At 45.5% G+C, this 24,889-nt stretch overlaps 1 protein-coding gene across 1 annotated transcript in view; it reads right to left on the bottom strand.

Moving 5' to 3' along the window:
• Positions 1-21,856: 21,856 nt before the first annotated feature.
• The window catches only part of NT5DC2 (5'-nucleotidase domain containing 2), a 180,479-nt gene continuing 177,446 nt past the window's right edge, over positions 21,857-24,889 (bottom strand). Inside the window, exon 14 of the mRNA XM_063940631.1 lies at positions 21,857-24,707. Coding sequence (XP_063796701.1) covers positions 24,446-24,707 — 262 coding nt within the window. The 3' untranslated portion in view covers positions 21,857-24,445. The remainder of the gene's footprint in view (positions 24,708-24,889) is intronic.

The following is a 24,889-nucleotide window of genomic DNA, read 5'->3' as shown; positions in this document are numbered from 1 at the left end:
GAGGCATGTCTGTGTAAATGCGTATGTTACCATATATTGCTGTGTGCGCTGTGCGTATTCGCAAGCATAGCGACTCATAATGTGTGGAGTCTGTATGTTCTCTCTATGTAATATTTTTTACTTTGACACCAGTGTACCCCGCAGCAGAAATTAATTTTGTGTAGTTCAGGGTGGCCAATAGGGTGATCCGTGAGCAAAATGCATCCAATCAAAACTGGTTGTAGCCCCTACTTTCCAGACATCATCTTATGATTTGATTTTTAAATTAGAATTCACCAAGCAAATAAGTACACTATAAAAAATATATATATGTCCTGCTTCATGTCATTACTCGCATAGCACTGGTGTAGTGCTTCACATTATACTACGGTTATTGTGCCCATGCGGAGAAATGATTACTGGAACACAAAGAGTGAGATGTATCAAACCTTGAAGAGAGATACAGTGGAGAGAGATAAAGAGGGAGAGGTACTAAAGTTTGGCAAGACACAAAGTGGAAAATGATAAAGTACCAGCCAAGCAGCTCCTAAGTGTCATGTTACAGGATGTGTTTGAAAAATGACAGTTAGGACCTGATTGGTTGGTACTTTCTTATTATCTTTCTCCAAGTTTTGATACATTTTCCCCAAAGTATCAACCAATCAGCTCCAAGCTGTCATTTTTTAAACACAGCCTGTAAAATGGCAGAAGCTGATTGGTTAGTACATTATCTCTCCATTTTTTCTTGCTGCAAGTCTTGTAGACTTAAATATGTTAAAGGATCACTATTTATCTCAATTAGTCGATGACCCAACTAGGGGTAAAACTACCTTGGATCTAGTAATTACTAATAATGCGGATATTATATCAAACACTAAAGTTGGGGAGACCTTGGGTAACAGTAACCACTATATGATCACATTCGACATTAGTTTCAGGAAACATAGCTACAGGGGTTCCACCAAAACCTTTAATTTTAGGAAGGCTAATTTCAGTATGCTGAGATGTGCACTTAACGACATAGAATAGGAGATTTTGTTTAATAACAAGAATACTTCGGAAATGTGGGATGTTTTAAAGGGGTTGCTGGATAGCAATATTCATAAATTTATTCCCTTGGGCAGTAAACGCAGGAATATTAAACTCAAGCCGATGTGGCTTAACAAGAAGGTTAAGGCAGAAATGGATTTAAAAAAAAGCAGGCTTTCAAAGCATTTAAATCTAATGGAAAGGAAGAGTCCTTCAAGTATTACAAGGAATGCAATAAGAAAACCAAAAAAGCAACAAGAGCAGCTAAAATGGAAAATTAAAAGCAAATTGCTATAGTGAGTAAAAGCAATCCTAAAAATTTTTTTAAATGCATAAACGGTAAAAGGCTAAAAAAGGTGAATATAGGTCCATTAAAAGATGAATTTGGAGAATTGATAAATGATGACGAAATAAAAGGGGAAATACTGAACAATTTTTTTTCATCAGTATTCACCAGAGAAGAACTGTTGTTGGGAGTAGAGCATAACATTTGTGACAGTAAAGATCCATGGATAGAAACTTGTTTAAGTGAAGAAGTAATCCGGGAGAGACTAAGTAAAATTAAGGTTAATAAATCATCTGGTCCGGATGGGCTTCACCCGAGGGTTCTTATGGAGCTTAGTTCACAACTAGCACGACCCCTATACTTGATTTTCAATAGTTCAATTAGAACAGGCATGGTACCGAAGGATTGGCGTATAGCTGAGGTAGTGCCATTATTTAAAAAGGGATCCAAAAATCTTCCAGGTAACTACAGACCAGTTAGTTTGACGTCTATAGTGGGGAAAATATTGGAAGGAATTCTAAGGGCAGCATACAGGAGTATCTACAGACCACTAGGATTATTAGCAAGAACCATCATGGGTTTATGAGGGATAGGTCATGTCTGACTATCTTAATTAGCTTCTATGAGGAAGTGAGCAATAATCTTGATCAGGAAAAAGCAGTGGATGTAGTCTTCCTAAATTTTGCAAAAGCATTCGATACAGTGCCTCACAGAAGACTGATCATCAAATTAAAGGGGCTTGGCCTAGGAAAAACTATTTGCACATGGATAAGCAATTGATTGGATAGCAGGGTACAGCGAGTAGTGGTCAACGGGAAGTACTCAACCTGGTCCCCAGTAGTCAGCGGTATACCACAAGGCTCCGTACTCGGTGCACTACTGTTCAACATATTTATCAATGACCTAGAAATAGGCCTGGAAAGCACAGTGTCAATCTTTGCAGGTGATACTAAACTGTGTAAGGTAATTAACTCGGAATTGGATGTGGAGTCCCTACAGAATGATCTATCTAAACTTGAATTCTGGGCGTCTAAATGGAAAATGAGGTTCAATACAGACAAATGCAAAGTTATGCATTTCGGGACTAAAAACAAACTTGCAGCCTACATACTAAATGGGGAACGACTAGGTAAAACAGATTTGGAGAAGGATTTGGTGGTACTCATTGATAATAGGCTTAATAACCATACACAATGTCAAAGCGCAGTAATGAAGGCAAGTAAGGTGTTAGCGTGCATAAAAAGGGGAATTGAGTCAAGGGACTCGGATGTAATCCTGCCGCTGTATAAAGCATTGGTACGTCCGCACCTGGAATATTGTGTTCAGTTTTGGGCACCACTGTATAAAAAAGATATCGGTGAACTCGAAAGGGTCCAAAGGCGAGCTACTAAATTGATTAAAGGCCTAGAGGGACTAGATTATGAGGAAAGGCTTAATAGGTTGCATATGTATACACTAGAAAAGAGGCATCTAAGAGGAGATATTATTAATATCTTCAAATATGTAAAGGGGCATTACAAGGAGTTACCAGAGGAACTATTTACAGTTTAGGACACGTGGACACTCGCTGCGGCTGGAGGAGAGAAAGTTCAGAACGCAACGGAGGAAAGGGTTCTTCACTGTTAGGGCAATTAGGATGTGGAATTCCTTGCCAGGGAAGGTGGTAATGGCGGACTCTGTAAATGGATTTAAAAAAGGAATGGATACATTTCTGAATGAAAATGATATCCAAGGTTATAATATTTAAAATATCAAAATGGTTAATCCGGGGGTTATATGAGTTATAGTAGTTAACTAGTCATAAAACATCACTCAACGGGTATGAAGATTCATCACAACTTAATACAGGTTGAACTCGATGGGCAAATTGCCTTTTTTCAACCTTAATTACTATGTTACTATCTATGTTATTATGTTAAGTCTCACAACTATTGTTAAAAATTGTTAACATGTGTAAGGTGAATTTGCATATGCGGGTGATGCCGCTAGGTCCGAAGTTTTCACATTCCTGGTATAAAAGGTAAAGATAAATTCCTTTCCACAATGCAGCGTAATCCAATTAAAAGATACAGATTCTTTCCTCACGCTTCTATTAGCATAAAATATTTTATTTATCAAATTCTACAATATATAATCTATAGATTTGCAAACAGAAGGCACAAACAGACAAATACGTTCAATACAAGGTGAAATAATAAGATTTTACTTACCGATAAATCTATTTCTCGGAGTCCGTAGTGGATGCTGGGGTTCCTGAAAGGACCATGGGGAATAGCGGCTCCGCAGGAGACAGGGCACAAAAAGTAAAGCTTTTCCGATCAGGTGGTGTGCACTGGCTCCTCCCCCTATGACCCTCCTCCAGACTCCAGTTAGGTACTGTGCCCGGACGAGCGTACACAATAAGGGAGGATTTTGAATCCCGGGTAAGACTCATACCAGCCACACCAATCACACCGTACAACTTGTGATCTAAACCCAGTTAACAGTATGATAACAGCGGAGCCTCTGAAAGATGGCTTCCTTCAACAATAACCCGAATTAGTTAACAATAACTATGTACAACTTATGCAGATAATCCGCACTTGGGATGGGCGCCCAGCATCCACTACGGACTCCGAGAAATAGATTTATCGGTAAGTAAAATCTTATTTTCTCTATCGTCCTAGTGGATGCTGGGGTTCCTGAAAGGACCATGGGGATTATACCAAAGCTCCCAAACGGGCGGGAGAGTGCGGATGACTCTGCAGCACCGAATGAGAGAACTCCAGGTCCTCCTTAGCCAGAGTATCAAATTTGTAAAATTTTACAAACGTGTTCTCCCCTGACCACGTAGCTGCTCGGCAAAGTTGTAATGCCGAGACCCCTCGGGCAGCCGCCCAAGATGAGCCCACCTTCCTTGTGGAGTGGGCCTTTACAGATTTAGGCTGTGGCAAGCCTGCCACAGAATGTGCAAGTTGGATTGTGCTACAGATCCAACGAGCAATCGTCTGTTTAGACGCAGGAGCACCCATCTTGTTGGGTGCATACAATATAAACAACGAGTCAGATTTTCTGACTCCAGCTGTCCTTGCAATATATATTTTTAATGCTCTGACAACGTCCAGTAACTTGGAGTCCTCCAAGTCACTTGTAGCCGCAGGCACTACAATAGGCTGGTTCAGATGAAATGCTGACACCACCTTAGGGAGAAAATGCGGACGAGTCCGCAGTTCTGCCCTGTCCGAATGGAAAATCAGATATGGGCTTTTGTAAGATAAAGCTGCCAATTCTGACACTCTCCTGGCAGAAGCCAGGGCTAGAAGCATGGTCACTTTCCATGTGAGATATTTCAAATCCACCTTTTTTAGTGGTTCAAACCAATGAGATTTTAGGAAGTCCAAAACCACATTTAGATCCCACGGTGCCACTGGAGGCACCACAGGAGGCTGTATATGCAGCACTCCCTTAACAAAGGTCTGGACTTCAGGGACTGAAGCCAATTCTTTTTGAAAGAAAATCGACAGGGCCGAAATTTGAACCTTAATAGATCCCAATTTGAGACCCATTGACAATCCTGATTGCAGGAAATGTAGGAATCGACCCAGTTGAAATTCCTCCGTCGGAGCACTCCGATCTTCGCACCACGCAACATATTTTCGCCAAATTCGGTGATAATGTTGCACGGTTACTTCCTTCCTTGCTTTAATCAAAGTAGGAATGACTTCTTCCGGCATGCCTCTTTCCTTTAGGATCCGGCGTTCAACCGCCATGCCGTCAAACGCAGCCGCGGTAAGTCTTGAAACAGACAGGGACCCTGCTGAAGCAAGTCCCTCCTTAGAGGTAGAGGCCACGGATCTTCCGTGATCATCTCTTGAAGTTCCGGGTACCAAGTCCTCCTTGGCCAATCCGGAACCACTAGTATCGTTCTTACGCCTCTTTGCCGTATAATTCTCAATACTTTTGGTATGAGAGGCAGAGGAGGAAACACATACACCGACTGGTACACCCAAGGCGTTACCAGCGCGTCCACAGCTATTGCCTGCGGATCTCTTGACCTGGCGCAATACCTGTCCAGTTTTTTGTTGAGGCGAGACGCCATCATGTCCACCATTGGTCTTTCCCAACGGGTTACCAGCATGTGGAAGACTTCTGGATGAAGTCCCCACTCTCCCGGGTGAAGATCGTGTCTGCTGAGGAAGTCTGCTTCCTAGTTGTCCACTCCCGGGATGAACACTGCTGACAGTGCTATCACATGATTCTCTGCCCAGCGAAGAATCCTTGCAGCTTCTGCCATTGCCCTCCTGCTTCTTGTGCCGCCCTGTCTGTTCACATGGGCGACTGCCGTGATGTTGTCCGACTGGATCAATACCGGTTTTCCCTGAAGCAGAGGTTCTGCCTGGTTTAGAGCATTGTATATTGCTCTTAGTTCCAGAATGTTTATGTGAAGAGACGTTTCCAGGCTCGTCCATACTCCCTGGAAGTTTCTTCCTTGTGTGACTGCTCCCCAGCCTCTCAGGCTGGCGTCCGTGGTCACCAGGATCCAATCCTGTATGCCGAATCTGCGGCCCTCCAATAGATGAGCACACTGCAACCACCACAGAAGAGACACCCTTGTCCTTGGAGACAGGGTTATCCGTAGGTGCATCTGAAGATGCGACCCTGACCATTTGTCCAACAGATCCCTTTGGAAAATTCTTGCGTGGAATCTGCCGAATGGAATCGCTTCGTAAGAAGCCACCATTTTTCCCAGGACTCTTGTGCATTGATGTACAGACACCTTTCCTGGTTTTAGGAGGTTCCTGACAAGCTCGGATAACTCCTTGGCTTTTTCCTCCGGGAGAAAAACCTTTTTCTGAACCGTGTCCAGAATCATCCCTAGGAACAGCAGACGAGTTGTCGGCATTAACTGGGATTTTGGAATATTCAGAATCCACCCGTGCTGTTTTAGCACTTCTTGAGACAGTGCTAATCCCATCTCTAGCTGTTCTCTGGACCTCGCCCTTATTAGGAGATCGTCCAAGTATGGGATAATTAATACGCCTTTTCTTCGAAGAAGAATCATCATCTCGGCCATTACCTTTGTAAAGATCCGAGGTGCCGTGGACAATCCGAACGGCAGCGTCTGAAACTGATAGTGACAGTTTTGTACAACGAACCTGAGGTACCCCTGGTGTGAGGGGTAAATTGGAACGTGGAGATACGCATCCTTGATGTCCAAGGATACCATAAAGTCCCCCTCTTCCAGGTTCGCTATCACTGCTCTGAGTGACTCCATTTTGAACTTGAACTTCTTTATGTACAGGTTCAAGGACTTCAGATTTAGAATAGGCCTTACCGAGCCATCCGGCTTCGGTACCACAAAAAGAGTGGAATAATACCCCTTCCCTTGTTGCAGAAGAGGTACCTTGACTATCACCTGCTGAGAGTACAGCTTGTGAATGGCTTCCAACACCGTCTCCCTTTCGGAGGGGGACGTTGGTAAAGCAGACCTCAGGAAACGGCGAGGTGGATCTGTCTCTAATTCCAACCTGTATCCCTGAGATATTATCTGCAGGATCCAGGGATCTACTTGCGAGTGAGCCCACTGCGCGCTGTAATTTTTGAGACGACCGCCCACCGTCCCCGAGTCCGCTTGAGAAGCCCCAGCGTCATGCTGAGGCTTTTGTAGAAGCCGGGGAGGGCTTCTGATCCTGGGAAGGAGCTGCGTGTTGCTGTCTCTTCCCTCGACCTTTGCCTCGTGGCAAATATGAATAGCCCTTTGCTCTCTTATTTTTAAAGGAACGAAAGGGCTGCGGTTGAAAAGTCGGTGCCTTTTTCTGTTGGGGAGTGACTTGAGGTAGAAAGGTGGATTTCCCGGCTGTAGCCGTGGCCACCAAATCTGATAGACCGACTCCAAATAACTCCTCCCCCTTATACGGCAAAACTTCCATATGCCGTTTTGAATCCGCATCGCCTGTCCACTGTCGCGTCCATAAAGCTCTTCTGGCCGAAATGGACATAGCACTTACCCGTGATGCCAGTGTGCATATATCCCTCTGTGCATCACGCATATAAAGAAATGCATCCTTTATTTGTTCTAACGACAGTAAAATATTGTCCCTGTCCAGGGTATCAATATTTTCAATCAGGGATTCTGACCAAACTACCCCCGCACTGCCCATCCAGGCAGTTGCTACAGCTGGTCGTAGTATAACACCTGCATGTGTGTATATACTTTTTTGGATATTTTCCATCCTCCTATCTGATGGATCTTTAAGTGCGGCCGTCTCAGGAGAGGGTAACGCCACTTGTTTAGATAAGCGTGTTAGCGCCTTGTCCACCCTAGGAGGTGTTTCCCAGCGCTCCCTAACCTCTGGCGGGAAAGGGTATAATGCCAATAATTTCTTTGAAATTATCAGCTTTTTATCAGGGGCAACCCACGCTTCATTACACACGTCATTTAGTTCTTCTGATTCAGGAAAAACTATAGGTAGTTTTTTCATACCCCACATAATACCCTGTTTAGTGGTACCTGTAGTATCAGCTAAATGTAACGCCTCCTTCATTGCCAAAATCATATAACGTGTGGCCCTACTGGAAAATACGGTTGATTCGTCACCGTCACCACTGGAGTCATCGCCTGTGTCTGGGTCTGTGTCGACCGACTGAGGCAAAGGGCGTTTCACAGCCCCTGACGGTGTTTGAGTCGCCTGGACAGGCACTAATTGATTGTCCGGCCGTCTCATGTCGTCAAACGACTGCTTTAGCGTGTTGACACTATCCCGTAGTTCCATAAATAAAGGCATCCATTCTGGTGTCGACCCCCTAGGAGGTGACATCCCCATATTTGGCAATTGCTCCGCCTCCACACCAATATCGTCCTCATACATGTCGACACACACGTACCGACACACAGCAGACACACAGGGAATGCTCCTAATGAAGACAGGACCCACTAGCCCTTTGGGGAGACAGAGGGAGAGTTTGCCAGCACACACCAAAAGCGCTATATATATATCAGGGATAGCCTTATAATAAGTGCTCCCCTATAGCTGCTTTGTTATATAAAAATATCGCCATAAATTTGCCCCCCCTCTCTGTTTTACCCTGTTTCTGTAGTGCAGTGCAGGGGAGAGACCTGGGAGCCGTCCTGACCAGCGGAGCTGTGAGAGGAAATGGCGCCGTGTGCTGAGGAGATAGGCCCCGCCCCTTTTCCGGCGGGCTCGTCTCCCGCTATTTTGAGAAATCAGGCAGGGGTTAAATATCTCCATATAGCCTCTAGGGCTATATGTGAGGTATTTTTAGCCTTTATAGGTACTCATTTTGCCTCCCAGGGCGCCCCCCTCCCAGCGCCCTGCACCCTCAGTGACTGCCGTGTGAAGTGTGCTGAGAGGAAAATGGCGCACAGCTGCAGTGCTGTGCGCTACCTTTAGAAGACTGCAGGAGTCTTCAGCCGCCGATTCTGGACCTCTTCTGTCTTCAGCATCTGCAAGGGGGCCGGCGGCGCGGCTCCGGTGACCATCCAGGCTGTACCTGTGATCGTCCCTCTGGAGCTTGATGTCCAGTAGCCAAGAAGCCAATCCATCCTGCACGCAGGTGAGTTGACTCCTTCTCCCCTCAGTCCCTCGCTGCAGTGATCCTGTTGCCAGCAGGAATCACTGTAACATAAAAAACCTAGCTAAACTTTCTCTAAGCAGCTCTTTAGGAGAGCCACCTAGATTGCACCCTTCTCGGCCGGGCACAAAAATCTAACTGGAGTCTGGAGGAGGGTCATAGGGGGAGGAGCCAGTGCACACCACCTGATCGGAAAAGCTTTACTTTTTGTGCCCTGTCTCCTGCGGAGCCGCTATTCCCCATGGTCCTTTCAGGAACCCCAGCATCCACTAGGACGATAGAGAAAACAAGATGCACAATAAAATAGAAGAAAAAGTAACAGCTGATCGCATTTCAGCTATTTCCATTAACGCATAACTTTGCATGAAATATCTGCACTTATAAATACTGTCAATTAGGGAAAGCTTTATGAATATGTTTAATCCTGGATAAGAAAATGTAGTTATCCACATGTCTTGTAACAGATGTGTCCACCTATATCTAGCCTCCCTGCACGCTAAACAGGCCCTTTTAGTCACGTAATACATTGGATCTGCAGCGCCGAGCGTCTTTTTACATTTAAATGTGTTTTATTCGCAAAATTATGCGAATATAATGCACAAGCAGCTTATGCTGATTAAAATTATATACGGAATGCCTATATTCTGTGTGCGACCGCACCTGTATCTGCATACAAAATGCTACGTTACAGTGATTTCCTAGAAAACACTGTAATGTACCATTTCATATGCAGATACAGCCGCAGATGTACAGAGATTATAGACATAGCGATGTGAATAAAATTTATTTTCAGCCAAAAAATACGCCTGACGCGTGGCGTATTGAGGCAAGATGTATGAGGACACATCTGTAAAGCTATGAACATACAAAACTAATGTGTCCACTGTCTGCACCAGTCGGGCCTAGTGCTTGAGACCTAACTTAACCAGCTGACGTGTGACATGCGGTGTCATGGTGGGGGCTGGGCCTATGTACAGAATTACACTGGTCAGGAAAACGATTTGTGACAGTACAGGGGGAAAAAATCAAACAGTGAGATAATTATACAACTAAGGGGGAATTCAATTAGATCCAGTAATTTACCGAGGGCTAATTGAACTGATGGGGCTATTCAATTACAGTCTGTGGCAGCCCACAAACTACAGTTAACGAGGATTTCTTTTTGAGCCTGGGCATGCTTGGAAAGAAATCTGCATTAAATTGCTTGATCGCTGGTGCCACGAATGTGTTAACCCATAGGTCTGGGAACTTATCCCAGATCCCATGAGTTAACGCGCGTTAGCGGGGTAAATTACCAAGCGAGAAAAAGGGGTTGTAATTGAGTAGCCTCGGCCATTAAAGCCCAAGGATACCATCCTTTACCCTTGCTGTAAATTACTGCATCTAAATGAGTTCCCCCCTACATAAATAGCAGTTATAAATAGTAGCACTTAATGACCTAGTGCCCTGGGAAGTGCGGATAGAAAGGATCAGAGTCGCTGGCTGAGAGTGGGGGTGCATTAGAGATGAGGATAGTACAGGTTGAGAACAAAACGAGGATGGAAACCCTGATCATGAGGTCTTACAGTCTACAGGACAATATACCAGAGTGTACACACTAGCACAGGTTCACCATGCAATAACACTGAAATTAGCAACGAATGGTTACGTCCGTGTTTATAGCACAGAACAGTGAAAAGGAAAATAAAGTTTTAACAACAGCATGTGCAGTAGACATTGACATTTTTCAGAGAAAACACAGTTCTTATCAGTACATAATCTTTACTTCTTAGTAATTTACAAGACTCATATTTCACTTGTATCATCTTCCATAAGATCATGTATCTAGTTAAGCAGAATCCCTTAGGTAGCTGCAATATTTCTTCTAGAAACAAGTGTTATAATCCTTCTTACACATTCCTTTTCCTCATTTCTGGTTCCTCCTCTAGGACACTTTGTAAATCACATACCGAAGTCCCTTTCACTCATGAAGGTCTGGTTATATAAGCCTAATTCCCCTTCAGTGTATTAATCAATGATAAAAGTTAGCGCCGGCATTACATTTATTAACAGTTATTTATATAGCACACACATATTACGCAGCTCTTTACAGAGAATACTTAGTCACATCATATTTACTATATTGGGTCCATTGCGCATATAAAGGTCCACAAAATGTATGAAATGTATAATGTATAATAATTACGTTTGAATATACCTTTCTAAAACATGAGCAACGTGAGATGTTGTGTCCTACCAAGGATCCTTACTAATGCTGCAGAGTAACCTCACCACTACTACTATACTTTGTATAAATATATGACTACATTACATTTTACCACCCACAGCATAGAGCATTTTCCAGCTGGGACACTGGTGACAGAGATTGTGACTAACTGCAATTAGCATAAAAACAAATAGGTATATTGGTCAATTCCGGATACATGGAATCTTTGTAAGTGGTAGGTTCCAGGCTCTTACTGTATTAGATGAAGTAATTGCACCTTCTAGATATTAGAGACTCCTGTCAAGAACCTTTGTTACAGATGTGTCCACATACATCTTTGCTGCAGTAACAACCCTTCTTGGCACGCCAGGTCCCGTGAGACTCTGCTAACGTAATGCCCCAGGAGACTGTTCTGAGAAATATGATAAGCGACACATGTATATCTGTGTGTGGCTGAGTCTTTTAGGGGTATTCAATTAAGTGCCGTTTTTTCGTCTGGTCGAAAAAACGGCACGAATTCGACACGGTATTCAGTTGCGGCATTTTTGCCCATTTTTTTTATCCATTTGCGACCATGCAGTTTCACCTTTTTTTTATGTCGAATCGGTACTGGCGAAAATTGCGCCATAAACGGGCGAAAATGCCCGCAAATTCACCAAAACACGTGTATCAGCTGCAAGCTTGCCAATACACGTGGTTTTTACCAGTGTAGGATTTTTCGACCAGTCAAAAATACAGGTCGAATTTAAATTCGACCTAAAATGGGCGAACAGTGCAGTTTTTTCGACTGGTCGAAAAAACTGCACTAATTGAATACCTTCCATTGTTACAATGTAGCAGCCTGCAGCTTTTTTCCATACCAAGTTCTGTTGTGCTCCTTATACAGACTCAGTCACACACAGTTGCATATCAAATTAATCAGCACAGTCTCTTGGTGTGTCCAAGCTGCATTGGGTTGCGCTAAAACATTTTTGGCAAAAAAAAGATGCCCAACGCTGGCAGAGTTGCACAGGTGCATCTCACTCTGCGTGGCGTATTGAGACTGAGGGATAAATCTACTAAAGCATCTAAAAGTAAAAAATAAGAATTTACTTACCGATAATTCTATTTCTCGTAGTCCGTAGTGGATGCTGGGGACTCCGTAAGGACCATGGGGAATAGCGGCTCCGCAGGAGACTGGGCACATCTAAAGAAAGCTTTAGGACTATGTGGTGTGCACTGGCTCCTCCCCCTATGACCCTCCTCCAAGCCTCAGTTAGGATACTGTGCCCGGACGAGCGTACACAATAAGGAAGGATTTTGAATCCCGGGTAAGACTCATACCAGCCACACCAATCACACCGTACAACCTGTGATCTGAACCCAGTTAACAGCATGATAACAGAGGAGCCTCTAGAAAAGATGGCTCACTACAGCAATAACCCGATTTTTTGGTAACAATAACTATGTACCAGTATTGCAGACAATCCGCACTTGGGATGGGCGCCCAGCATCCACTACGGACTACGAGAAATAGAATTATCGGTAAGTAAATTCTTATTTTCTCTAACGTCCTAAGTGGATGCTGGGGACTCCGTAAGGACCATGGGGATTATACCAAAGCTCCCAAACGGGCGGGAGAGTGCGGATGACTGCAGCACCAAATGAGAGAACTCCAGGTCCTCCTCAGCCAGGGTATCAATTTTGTAGAATTTTACAAACGTATTTGCTCCTGACCAAGTAGCTGCTCGGCAAAGTTGTAAAGCCGAGACCCCTCGGGCAGCCGCCCAAGATGAGCCCACCTTCCTTGTGGAATGGGCATTTACAGATTTTTGGCTGTGGCAAGCCTGCCACCGAAAGTGCAAGCTGAATTGTACAACAAATCCAACGAGCAATAGTCTGCTTAGAAGCAGGAGCACCCAGCTTGTTGGGTGCATACAGGATAAACAGCGAGTCAGTTTTCCTGACTCCAGCCGTCCTGGAAACATATATTTTCAGGGCCCTGACAACGTCTAGCAACTTGGAGTCCTCCAAGTCCCTAGTAGCCGCAGGCACCACAAAAGGTTGGTTCAGGTGAAACGCTGAAACCACCTTAGGGAGAAACTGAGGACGAGTCCTCAATTCCGCCCTGTCCGAATGGAAAATCAGATAAGGCTTTTACAGGATAAAGCCGCCAATTCTGACACGCGCCTGGCCCAGGCCAGGGCCAACAGCATGACCACATTCCATGTGAGATATTTTAACTCCACAGATTTAAGTGGTTCAAACCCATGTGACTTTTGGAACCCAAAAACTACATTGAGATCCCAAGTGCCACTGAAGGCACAAAAGGAGGCTGTATATGCAGTACCCCTTTTACAAACGTCTGAACTTCAGGAACTGAAGCTAGTTCTTTTTGGAAGAAAATTGACAGGGCCGAAATTTGAACCTTAATGGACCCCAATTTCAGGCCCATAGACACTCCTGTTTGCAGGAAATGTAGGAAACGACCCAGTTGAATTTCCTCCGTCGGGCCTTACTGGCCCCGCACCACGCACATATTTTCGCCGAATGCGGTGATAATGTTTTGCGGTTACATCCTTCCTGGCTTTGATCAGGATAGGGATGACTTCATCCGGAATGCCTTTTCAGGATCCGGCGTTCAACCGCCATGCCGTCAAACGCAGCCGCGGTAAGTCTTGGAACAGACAGGGTCCTTGCTGGAGCAGGTCCCTTCTTAGAGGTAGAGGCCACGGATCCTCCGTGAGCATCTCTTGAAGTTCCGGTTACCAAGTCCTTCTTGGCCAATCCGGAGCCACGAATATAGTGCTTACTCCTCTCCATCTTATCAATCTCAGTACCTTGGGTATGAGAGGCAGAGGAGGGAACACATACACTGACTGGTACACCCACGGTGTTACCAGAACGTCTACAGCTATTGCCTGAGGGTCCCTTGACCTGGCGCAATACCTGTCGAGTTTTTCCCAACGGTTTATAATCATGTGGAAGACTTCTGGGTGAAGTCCCCACTCTCCCGGGTGGAGGTCGTGCTGAGGAAGTCTGCTTCCCAGTTGTCCACTCCCGGAATGAATACTGCTGACAGTGCTATCACATGATTTTCCGCCCAGCGAAGAATCCTTGCAGCTTCTGCCATTGCCCTCCTGCTTCTTATGCCACCCTGTCTGTTTACGTGGGTGACTGCCGTGATGTTGTCCGACTGGATCAACACCGGCTGACCTTGAAGCAGAGGTCTTGCTAAGCTTAGAGCATTGTAAATGGCCCTTAGCTTCAGGATATTTATGTGAAGTGATGTCTCCAGACTTGACCATAAGCCCTGGATATTCCTTCCCTGTGTGACTGCTCCCCAGCCTCGCAGGCTGGCATCCGTGGTCACCAGGACCCAGTCCTGAATGCCGAATCTGCGGCCCTCTAGTAGATGAGCACTCTGCAACCACCACAGGAGAGACACCCTTGTCCTTGGTGACAGGGTTATCCGCTGATGCATCTGAAGATGCGACCCGGACCATTTGTCCAGCAGGTCCCACTGGAAAGTTCTTGCGTGGAATCTGCCGAATGGGATTGCTTCGTAGGAAGCCACCATTTTACCCAGAACCCTTGTGCATTGATGCACTGAGACTTGGCTCGGTTTTAGGAGGTTCCTGACTAGCTCGGATAACTCCCTGGCTTTCTCCTCCGGGAGAAAAGCCTTTTTCTGGACTGTGTCCAGGATCATCCCTAGGAACAGAAGACAAGTCGTCGGAACCAGCTGCGATTTTGGGATATTGAGAATCCAATCGTGCTGCCGCAACACTACCTGAAATAGTGCTACACCGACCTCCAACTGTTCCCTGGATCTTACCCTTATCAGGGAATCGTCCAAGTAAAGGATAACTAAAATTCCCTTCCTTCGAAGGAATATCATCATTTCGGCCATTACCTTGGTAAAGACCCGGGGTGCCGTGAACCATCCATACGGCAGCGTCTGAACTGATAGTGACAGTTCTGTACCATAAACCTGAGGTACCCTTGATGAGAAGGGTAAATTTTGACATGAAGGTAAGCATCCTTGATGTCCCGAGACATCATGTAGTCCCCTTCTTCCAGGTTCGCAATCACTGCTCTGAGTGACTCAATCTTGAATTTGAACCTCTGTATGTAAGTGTTCAAAGATTTTAGATTTAGAATCGGTCTCACCGAGCCGTCTGGCTTCGGTACCACAACAGTGTGGAATAATACCCCGTTCCCTGTTGCAGGAGGGGTACCTTGTTATCACCTGCTGGGAATACAGCTTGTGAATGGCTTCCAAAACAGTCTCCCTGTCAGAAGGAGACATTGGTAAAGCCGACTTTAGGAAACGGCGAGGGGGAGACGTCTCGAATTCTAATTTGTACCCCTGAGATATCACCTGAAGGATCCAGGGGTCTACTTGCGAGTGAGCCCACTGCGCGCTGAAATTCATTGAGACGGGCCCCCCACCGTGCCTGATTCTGCTTGTAAAGCCCCAGCGTCATACTGAGGGCTTGGCAGAGGCGGGAGAGGGTTTCTGTTCCTGGGAACTGGCTGATTTCTGCAGCCTTTTTCCTCTCCCTCTGTCACGGGGCAGAAATGAGGAATCTTTTGCCCGCTTGTCCACGAAAAGACTGCGCCTGATAATACGGCGTCTTCTCATGTTGAGAGGCGACCTGGGGTACAAACGTGGATTTCCCAGCTGTTGCCGTGGCCACCAGGTCTGAAAGACCGACCCCAAATAACTCCTCCCTTTAATAAGGCAATACTTCCAAATGCCGTTTGGAGTACGCATCACCTGACCACTGACGTGTCCATAACCCTCTACTGGTAGAAATGGACAACACACTTAGACTTGATGCCAGTCGGCAAATATTCCGCTGTGCATCACGCATATATAGAAATGCATCTTTTAAATGCTCTATAGGCAATAATATACTGTCCCTATCTAGGGTATCAATATTTTCAGTCAGGGAATCCGACCACGCCAACCCAGCACTGCACATCCAGGCTGAGGCGATTGCTGGTCGCAGTATAACACCAGTATGTGTGTAAATACATTTTAGGATACCCTCCTGCTTTCTATCAGCAGGATCCTTAATACTTGTACTGGCGCCCAAGATGGCTGCCTCACCTTTTGTATGCTCCTGATCATCTCCATAAAACAGCTTAAATTCACCACAACTGACCTATGAATCATCATAAATATCCAAGGACTTATCTTGAACTTGTACTACTCTACGCGGACATTTCATCAAAACCAACGGATTGCATTCCTGCGCTGAGATACACACTGGATTGAATCCTGGACTGAATCCTCTGCATATCTCCACTGAGAAATCCTTCAGTTTAGCAGCTGCTGTACTCTGCATTGGACATTACCCAGATAAGGTACTGTGGATTACAACCTAACTTTGGCTACATCCAGCCCCTCACTTAGACATCATCCACCTCTGTTCTCTGAGCTACAAATAACTGACTTATTGTATTAATCTACTAATATCAGTATATTCAGGCTCTGAATTGCTGAAGGCTCACTGTTTAAAATCAGGATCCATTTCCAGGACATGTTATCACTTCTACCCCCACAAAAAAAAAAAATCTACTTCAAAGGCCTCTCACACTGAGACTTTTCACACCTACACAGTAGGAATTGGCTTCTAACACCTTTTCAAAAGGCTGCCTATCCTAGGATAATTGACTAAATCAGCAGTTATTTTATTTATTACTTGCTTCAAATATACACAATAGGTTATAGCAATAACTTTGTTCATAATCCCATTATAATTTTGGATCACATACCGAATTGGGGGAAAACAAAACACAAAAAGGAAAAACAAAAAAACAAAAAACAAACACTGCTTTCTCTCCCTTTCTCATCATCATATGCAGTTCAAATTTATAGTAATCTGTCATTGATGACCAAATGTATACGTATTGCTCCAGCTTCATTCTTTCACTCCGCCCACCACGCTCTGCAGTTCCTATCACACCATCACAGGCTTCTATTCTCCAATCCCTTGGCATTTTAAAAAGAAAACACAGGCGCATTCGTGGGAAGCGAGCAGGCCGGAAATGTATTTCCCCCGGTAACCATCTAAGTCCTTTGACCACCTGCTCACCCCCATACTCAAAGAACAATCAAATAGAAGTGATACCCAAAAGACGGCCCTGTGTTTGGAAGGACAGAACTGTCTACTCTCACTTTGTGACCCCCATACCCAGAGCTCCTGCACTTAACATAAAGAAAACTGAAGGCCCTCTGGTATGCCCAATCAGGTCAGTCCTTTGTAATGCCAGATCTATAAGAAACAAGACTGCAACAATTGCTGACCTTATTGAATCTGCAGATCTAGCCTGTATTACAGAGACCTGGCTAGATGAAAATGCAGCACCTATATTGGAGGCTGCAGTCCCAACAAACTACTCTGTCATCCACAACCCAAGACTGGACCGCAGGGGTGGCGGGGTGGCTATCTGCTTCAAAAAAGAACTTAAACTTAGGGTCCACCCTATTGAAACTACTCGCTCATTTGAGTGCATTGCTGCCCGGAGTTCGACAGGATTAGGTTTCAGACTACTTCTTATTTACCGGCCACCTGGAGATGGACAGATATTTCTACAAGAAATTGCAGACACTGTTGCTGGCCTGGTTCTGGAACATCAAAGATGGCTCATCCTCGGGGATTTCAATGCATGGGTGGATGATGAGCTCTCACGCCTTGGCCAAGACCTCCTGTGCACAATGAATGGTCTGGGCTTCACACAGGTCATTCCCTCTGCCACACATAAAAGTGGTCACACTCTCGACCTCGTCTTTCAGATTGGATTAGAGGTCACTGACCTAAAAATAAACCCAATCATCTGGTCAGACCACTACTCTCTCTGGTTCTCAGTTGCAACCCCTCAAATAAGATCTCTGCCCGTGGAGTTGACCAGGTATCGTCCAAGGAGGGGTATGACTCCCCAGGCTCTTGCAGCAAATCTGGATCTCTCTGCTATACAGGGTGCCTGTGAAGATCCCTGTTCCCTAGTCCGTTATTATAATAGGGATGTTATGGCTGCAATTGATATTATCGCCCCTGTGCGTTTAAGACCTCGTAAACCACAACGTCAAGCTCCATGGTTCGACAACAGTGTTAGTGAGCTCAAGAAAAGGGGGCGTAGACTGGAAAGACGATGGAGGAAGACTAACCTAGTGGATGACAAAATAAAACTAATAAAGCATAACGAAGAATATCAATCGACAATCACTCGTAAGAAAGCACAGTTCCTGTCAAATGAGATCACAGCAGCAAACAATAGGCCAGCTCAACTTTTCCGCACAGTGGAGATGCTTTGCAAGCCAGCATGCCTGCAGACTGATGAGACCCTCTCCCAGGCAAGATGCAACGAGTTTGCAAACTTCTTTGCAGATAAAATATCCACCATCCGGGCTGGAATCTCCACAGTGCCATCAAAGGAGTGCCAAACTACAAAGCCCGCCAATATAAGCTACCTGCCTTCATGGACCAGCTTTGATCCAGTGGATGTAAAGGACACTGCTAAAATTGCTCGGATTTTGCGTCCCACCACCTGTGATCTGGACCCAGCCTCAACCAAGCTTCTAATAGGTTGTATGGATATAATTGGTCCTGTCTTTACAAAAATTGTTCAATGCTCTTTGCAGACAGGCATTTTTCCTGGACCCCTAAAGGAAGCAATTGTTAGACCGCTTCTTAAAAAACCTAATTTAGATCCCGACTGCATGACCAACTACAGACCGGTATCAAACCTTCCTTTCCTAGGAAAGGTTATTGAGAAAGTCGTTGCAAATCAACTGGAAACCCGCCTGACAACCCATGATATTTATGATCCATTTCAATCAGGATTCAGGAGAAGACATAGCACTGAAACAGCCCTGGTGTGTGTGTTAAATGATCTTCTGATGGCAAAAGACAGAGGTGACTGTTCAATATTAATCCTTCTGGATCTCTCGGCAGCATTTGATACCGTGGACCATGGGCTTCTGATTGAGCGACTGATACATTTCTGTGGTCTGGATGGCACAGTCCTAAGATGGTTCAAATCATTTCTCACAGGCAGGTCACAGAGAGTATCATCTGGATTATACTCATCACCACCAGTGTCATTGCCATGTGGTGTCCCACAAGGTTCTATACTATCCCCCATGCTTTTTGCAGTATACATGCTCCCATTGGGCGAAATAATCAGGCGCCATGGCCTGGTCTACCACTGCTATGCAGATGATACACAACTGTACTTGTCCTTTGCTCCGGGCACTGATAACCCAATAGCAACCCTTAATGGCTGTCTAGCTGAACTACAGGAGTGGATGAGCGCCAGCTGGCTGCGACTGAACCCGGATAAAACAGAGGTCCTTATGATACGACCGCAACATCAAAGGACAAGACTGCAGCATAGCCAACCAACTGGACTTACACTCGGGGATTCAGAATTACAGACCAGTGATCGTGTGCGGAATCTTGGCGTTGTCCTGGATGGTGGCTTGACACTTAAACATCAGATATCAGCCACAATCAAATCCTCATTCTTTCACCTGAGGAACATAGCCAGAATCAAGCACTTAATTCCCTCAGATGATATGCCAAAAGTCATACATGCATTTGTATCATCTCGTTTAGACTACTGTAATGCCCTCTACCTTGGTCTCCCAGCAAAAGAATTGCAGCGCTTACAGCTGGTGCAAAACACAGCTGCCAGGCTATTAACCAACCAGCCCCGTTCTAGCCACATAACACCCATCCTCTACTCCCTTCACTGGCTGCCTGTACGATGGCGAATCATCTTCAAGATTGGCTTACTGAGTTTCAAAGCATTACATGACCAAGGCCCAAGGTACCTGAAACAGCTTCTGACCCCATACTGCCCCACTCGATTACTGCGATCTGTAGATGAAGGACTTTTAGCAGTACCTAGAATCTACCGTAATTCATCTGGGGGTCGAGCTTTTAGTCATGCGGCTCCGACTCTATGGAACTCACTTCCCCGCACAGTGCGAGAGGCCCCAACTATAGAATCCTTCAAAAGTAGACTCAAGACTTTTCTGTTTACTCAAGCATTCCCATAATTGTCCCTTTTAGTATCTTCATGCTTCTGTATTTTATGAAAATGTACTTCATTATTTTCTGTACTATATTATGCTATGTATCTGTTAAGCGCCTTGAGTCCTATGGGAGAAAGAGCGCTATATAAATAAAATTATTATTATTATTAAGGGCGGCCGTCTCAGGAGAGGGTAGAGCCCTTGTTCTTACAAGCGTGTGAGCGCTTTATCCCCCCTAGGGGGTGTTTCCCAACGCACCCTAACCTCTGGCGGGAAAGGATATAATGCCAATAACATTTTAGAAATTATCAGTTGTTATCGGGGGAAACCCACGCATCATCACACACCTCATTTAATTTCTCAGATTCAGGAAAACTACAGGTAGTTTTTCCTCACCGAACATAATACCCCTTTTTGGTGGTACTCGTATTATCAGAAATGTGTAATAACATTTTTTTTCATTGCCTCAATCATGTAACGTGTGGCCCTACTGGAAGTCACATTTGTCTCTTCACCGTCGACACTGGAGTCAGTATCCGTGTCGGCGTCTATAACTGCCATCTGAGGTAACGGGCGCTTTAGAGCCCCTGACGGCCTATGAGACGTCTGGACAGGCACAAGCTGAGTAGCCGGCTGTCTCATGTCAACCACTGTCTTTTATACAGAGCTGACACTGTCATGTAATTCCTTCCAACAGTTCATCCACTCAGGTGTCGACCCCCTAGGGGGTGACATCACTATTACAGGCAATCTGCTCCGTCTCCACATCATTTTTCTCCTCATACATGTCGACACAAATGTACCGACATACAGCACACACACAGGGAATGCTCTGATAGAGGACAGGACCCCACTAGCCCTTTGGGGAGACAGAGGGAGAGTTTGCCAGCACACACCAGAGCGCTATATATATACAGGGATAACCTTATATAAGTGTTTTTCCCCTTTTAGCTGCTGTATCTTTAATACTGCGCGTAATTAGTGCCCCCCCTCTCTTTTATAACCCTTTCTGTAGTGTAGTGACTGCAGGGGAGAGACAGGGAGCTTCCCTCCAACGGAGCTGTGAGGGAAAATGGCGCCAGTGTGCTGAGGAGATAGGCTCCGCCCCCTTATCGGCGGCCTTATCTCCCGTTTTTTTATGTATTTTGGCAGGGGTTAAATGCATCCATATAGCCCAGGAGCTATATGTGATGCATTCTTTTGCCATCCAAGGTGTTTATTATTGCGTCTCAGGGCGCTCCCCCCCAGCGCCCTGCACCCTCAGTGACCGGAGTGTGAAGTGTGCTGAGAGCAATGGCGCACAGCTGCAGTGCTGTGCGCTACCTTGTTGAAGACAGGACGTCTTCTGCCGCCGATTTTCCGGACCTCTTCTGCCTTCTGGCTCTGTAAGGGGGCCGGCGGCGCGGCTCTGGGACCCATCCAGGCTGGGCCTGTGATCGTCCCTCTGGAGCTAATGTCCAGTAGCCTAAGAAGCCCAATCCACTCTGCACGCAGGTGAGTTCGCTTCTTCTCCCCTTAGTCCCTCGATGCAGTGAGCCTGTTGCCAGCAGGTCTCACTGAAAATAAAAAACCTAAACTAAAACTTTCACTAAGAAGCTCAGGAGAGCCCCTAGTGTGCACCCTTCTCGTTCGGGCACAGAGATCTAACTGAGGCTTGGAGGAGGGTCATAGGGGGAGGAGCCAGTGCACACCACATAGTCCTAAAGCTTTCTTTAGATGTGCCCAGTCTCCTGCGGAGCCGCTATTCCCCATGGTCCTTACGGAGTCCCCAGCATCCACTTAGGACGTTAGAGAAAGAGGTGATGTTACCCATAGCAACCAGTAAGATTATGTCTATCATTTTCTAGGATGTAATAGAGATAAATAATAAATGATAGAAAGAATCTTATTGGTTGCTATTTCACTTTTAGAAGCTTTAGTAATTTTACCCCTCGATGTAGGAGAACACATCTGTGCATCTGCAGCGGGGTACAAACCATTCTTAGGAAAATGAATGACTTCCTCAATAATTTAGTATTACATAAACATTAAAATGTTTAATCTGTTAGAGATCAGCAATATTAGGATGGGATCTAGTACTCACAGTGCTGAAGGATGTAGGTTTTCCACGTAAGTGTTTAACCCTCATAATCTGGAATAAAATAAGTAAAATATCCCTACCTACATTTAAATAACGGGCCATATCTTTATATATCTTGTCTACAGTATCCCCCTCCTCTGTTGATTGTTTAGCAGTGAGTAGGGGGGATATGTATATTCTCAGTGCTAAGAGACATCCTGCATCACTAGTTAGTGCAGCAAGAGTCACCGAAGATGTTACCCCAGCTAACCCTCTCCCAGCATCCCCTGTCCTGCCTGATATGGTTCTGCTGTTGGTGGATGCAATGCACATGTGTGAGAAAACCACAAGATATTCTAGACTGTGGGCACATTTGCAAATACGTATGTAGGGTAGTGATGGCAGGACTGGTAAGTAACACATAGCGCCATCTTCATATGACAGATTGTCATCGTTCGGTAAGTGCCCCATGACTCCTAACCTCTATAGCCTTCATTACTATTGATACAAGCTGAAGGGGCCGCTGGAGATTTCTTCTGATCAGCCTATTAATACATTTTATGGAAGTGATAAAAACCACTTTTTGTCAAAAACATAGAAATGTTATCACCATTTGATCCATGTACCCCTATAATATAAGGCATGCAAACAGCAGCAAATACAGTAGTGTGCAAATTAATTAGGTCAAAGCTTGATGGTTGCTGAATACATGCAAGTACCATGTGAATGTTACAGTACAATGGCACCAGGGCCGGTGCTAAGGTGTTTGGCGCCCTCCTGCAAACAATAAATTTGCGCCCTCCCTCCATTACGTAATAAGGGACAGTGCGTACTGCACTGGTTGACTGTTTGCCGGGATGTCTTAGAGGTAAGCCACGGGAGGTCAGGTTTAGGCTTTGGGGAGATGGTACCGGTTAGGCTGTGGGTAGGTTTAGGCTGCGGGTAGGGGGGATAGGGCTAGACACCACTGGGGAGGTTAGGGTTAGGCTGCGGGAAAGGAGGTTAGGTTTAGGCTTCAGGGAGGGGGATAGGGTTAGACACCATCGGGTAGGGTTAGGTTTAGGCTGTGGGGAGGGGGAGTTAGGTTTAGGCTGCGGGGAGGGGAGGGGGTTAGGGTTAGGCTGTGAAGGGGGAGGGGGTGTTAGGGTTAGGCTGCTTCCTGACCCATTGGGATTCTAAACAACGAGATGCCATGGTCGGTATTCTGACTGTCGGCACCCCGCACGCCGGCATTTCAGCCCCAACCCAAACACCTAGGTGAACAACAGATAAAACGGGGCCCTAGATAACACCAAAGAATCTTTTTTGTAATATGCAGACCAAAATGTAAAATCTATTCTAAAAGCTCACCCAGCACTAGGAACTGGTCCCATAATGCTCTATGCACCCAACCAGCTCATAATTATTTTCTTTACCTGGACTGCTCTCCGGAGAGAGTCCGCTGCACTCTGCCCCATTGAAGCTCAGCAGGGACACTCAGCAAACACAGCTCCGCATGCTACAGTGCCTCTGCTTTGAATTTACCTGAACGTTCATCAGCCATGTCCTGTTCTGCCAGCAGTTTTTGAGCAGGAGGACGAGTGGGGGCGGGACGGACACTCTCAGCTGCCTTGGTCGGAAGGAACTGCTACACTCCGCCTGTGTCAGCATCTCCAGCCTCCTCCACAAGCAGTTCTCCCAACAGTAGTGCTCCAGCAGGGGGTTACGGCGGTTAAGAGAGGGCGTCAGAGGGACCTGACCCTGAGAGCCGATGCTGCACTTCCCGCTGACGGCGCCGCTGCTTGTCACACAGTAGGACAGGCGCAGCGGCAGCCGTCAGCAACATCAGCAGGGTTGCAGAGCAGGGAGAGCGCCTCCTCAGCCATGCGCCTCCCTGCATTGCATACCCTTGCTGAGCGTGTTGCGTTGGCTCTGAATGGCACATTCCACACTGCAGTCACACAGGCACAATGATGTGCCAATGGATTCATGAAATCTGTGAAAACGAGGATTTGTGGATGATTTCATGATAGTAGTCCCACTCATTGTCTTTAGCAAAGGGAACCATAAAAGGAATAAAAAAACCTTCTTCCCACCTGTTTAGTTCATTCTTCCCAATACAGAAAACCTGCACATTTCTAAAAATACATATTAAGCCTTCTACATCGTTTTCCTACATCGGAAAAATGTAGAATAACTTTTTCACTCATCTTCCTACAAATGCCCTCACCACATTCTTATGCATGCATATAATGGACATGACTCTGCCAGGCTACAAAGTAAATCTAGAACACTAAGAGATTACTATCGGATATGAACCATCTCATCAAGAAAAGGGGTCTTCATACAGCCAGTGCAGAGCTGGTCCATCCATAACGGGGCCTCGTGCTGCAGTGGGGTACGTCGGGGATAGAACGTAAAGTTGATATCGTAGTTTAAAAGGCAACTGATGGAAGCCATGTAAATGTCAGAGAACCTGATCAGCCTCCGGGAGAAGAACGATGGGTTGTGGAAAGTTCTAAAAATGCTGCCAAACTGTGGATTAAATAGATTCTTTGTAATAGACCTGGAATTACAGATGGGTTGGTTAAAAAACTGGAACTTCTTGACATTGTATTCTATTATTATATGATATTAATTGAATGAAATGATTATTTGAAGCAGTTTAATGTTTCTCATCCATGTTATAACTACATGTTGTACTGGGAGTCCATATGCTTCTCTGAGTTATCCCCTGGCACTGTATTC

Source organism: Pseudophryne corroboree, chromosome 9 (assembly GCF_028390025.1).
Source record: "Pseudophryne corroboree isolate aPseCor3 chromosome 9, aPseCor3.hap2, whole genome shotgun sequence".
In the NCBI taxonomy this organism is placed as follows: Eukaryota; Metazoa; Chordata; class Amphibia; order Anura; family Myobatrachidae; genus Pseudophryne; species Pseudophryne corroboree.
Note: the sequence above shows the minus strand (reverse complement) of the source record. Positions and strands in the feature narration are given on the sequence as shown.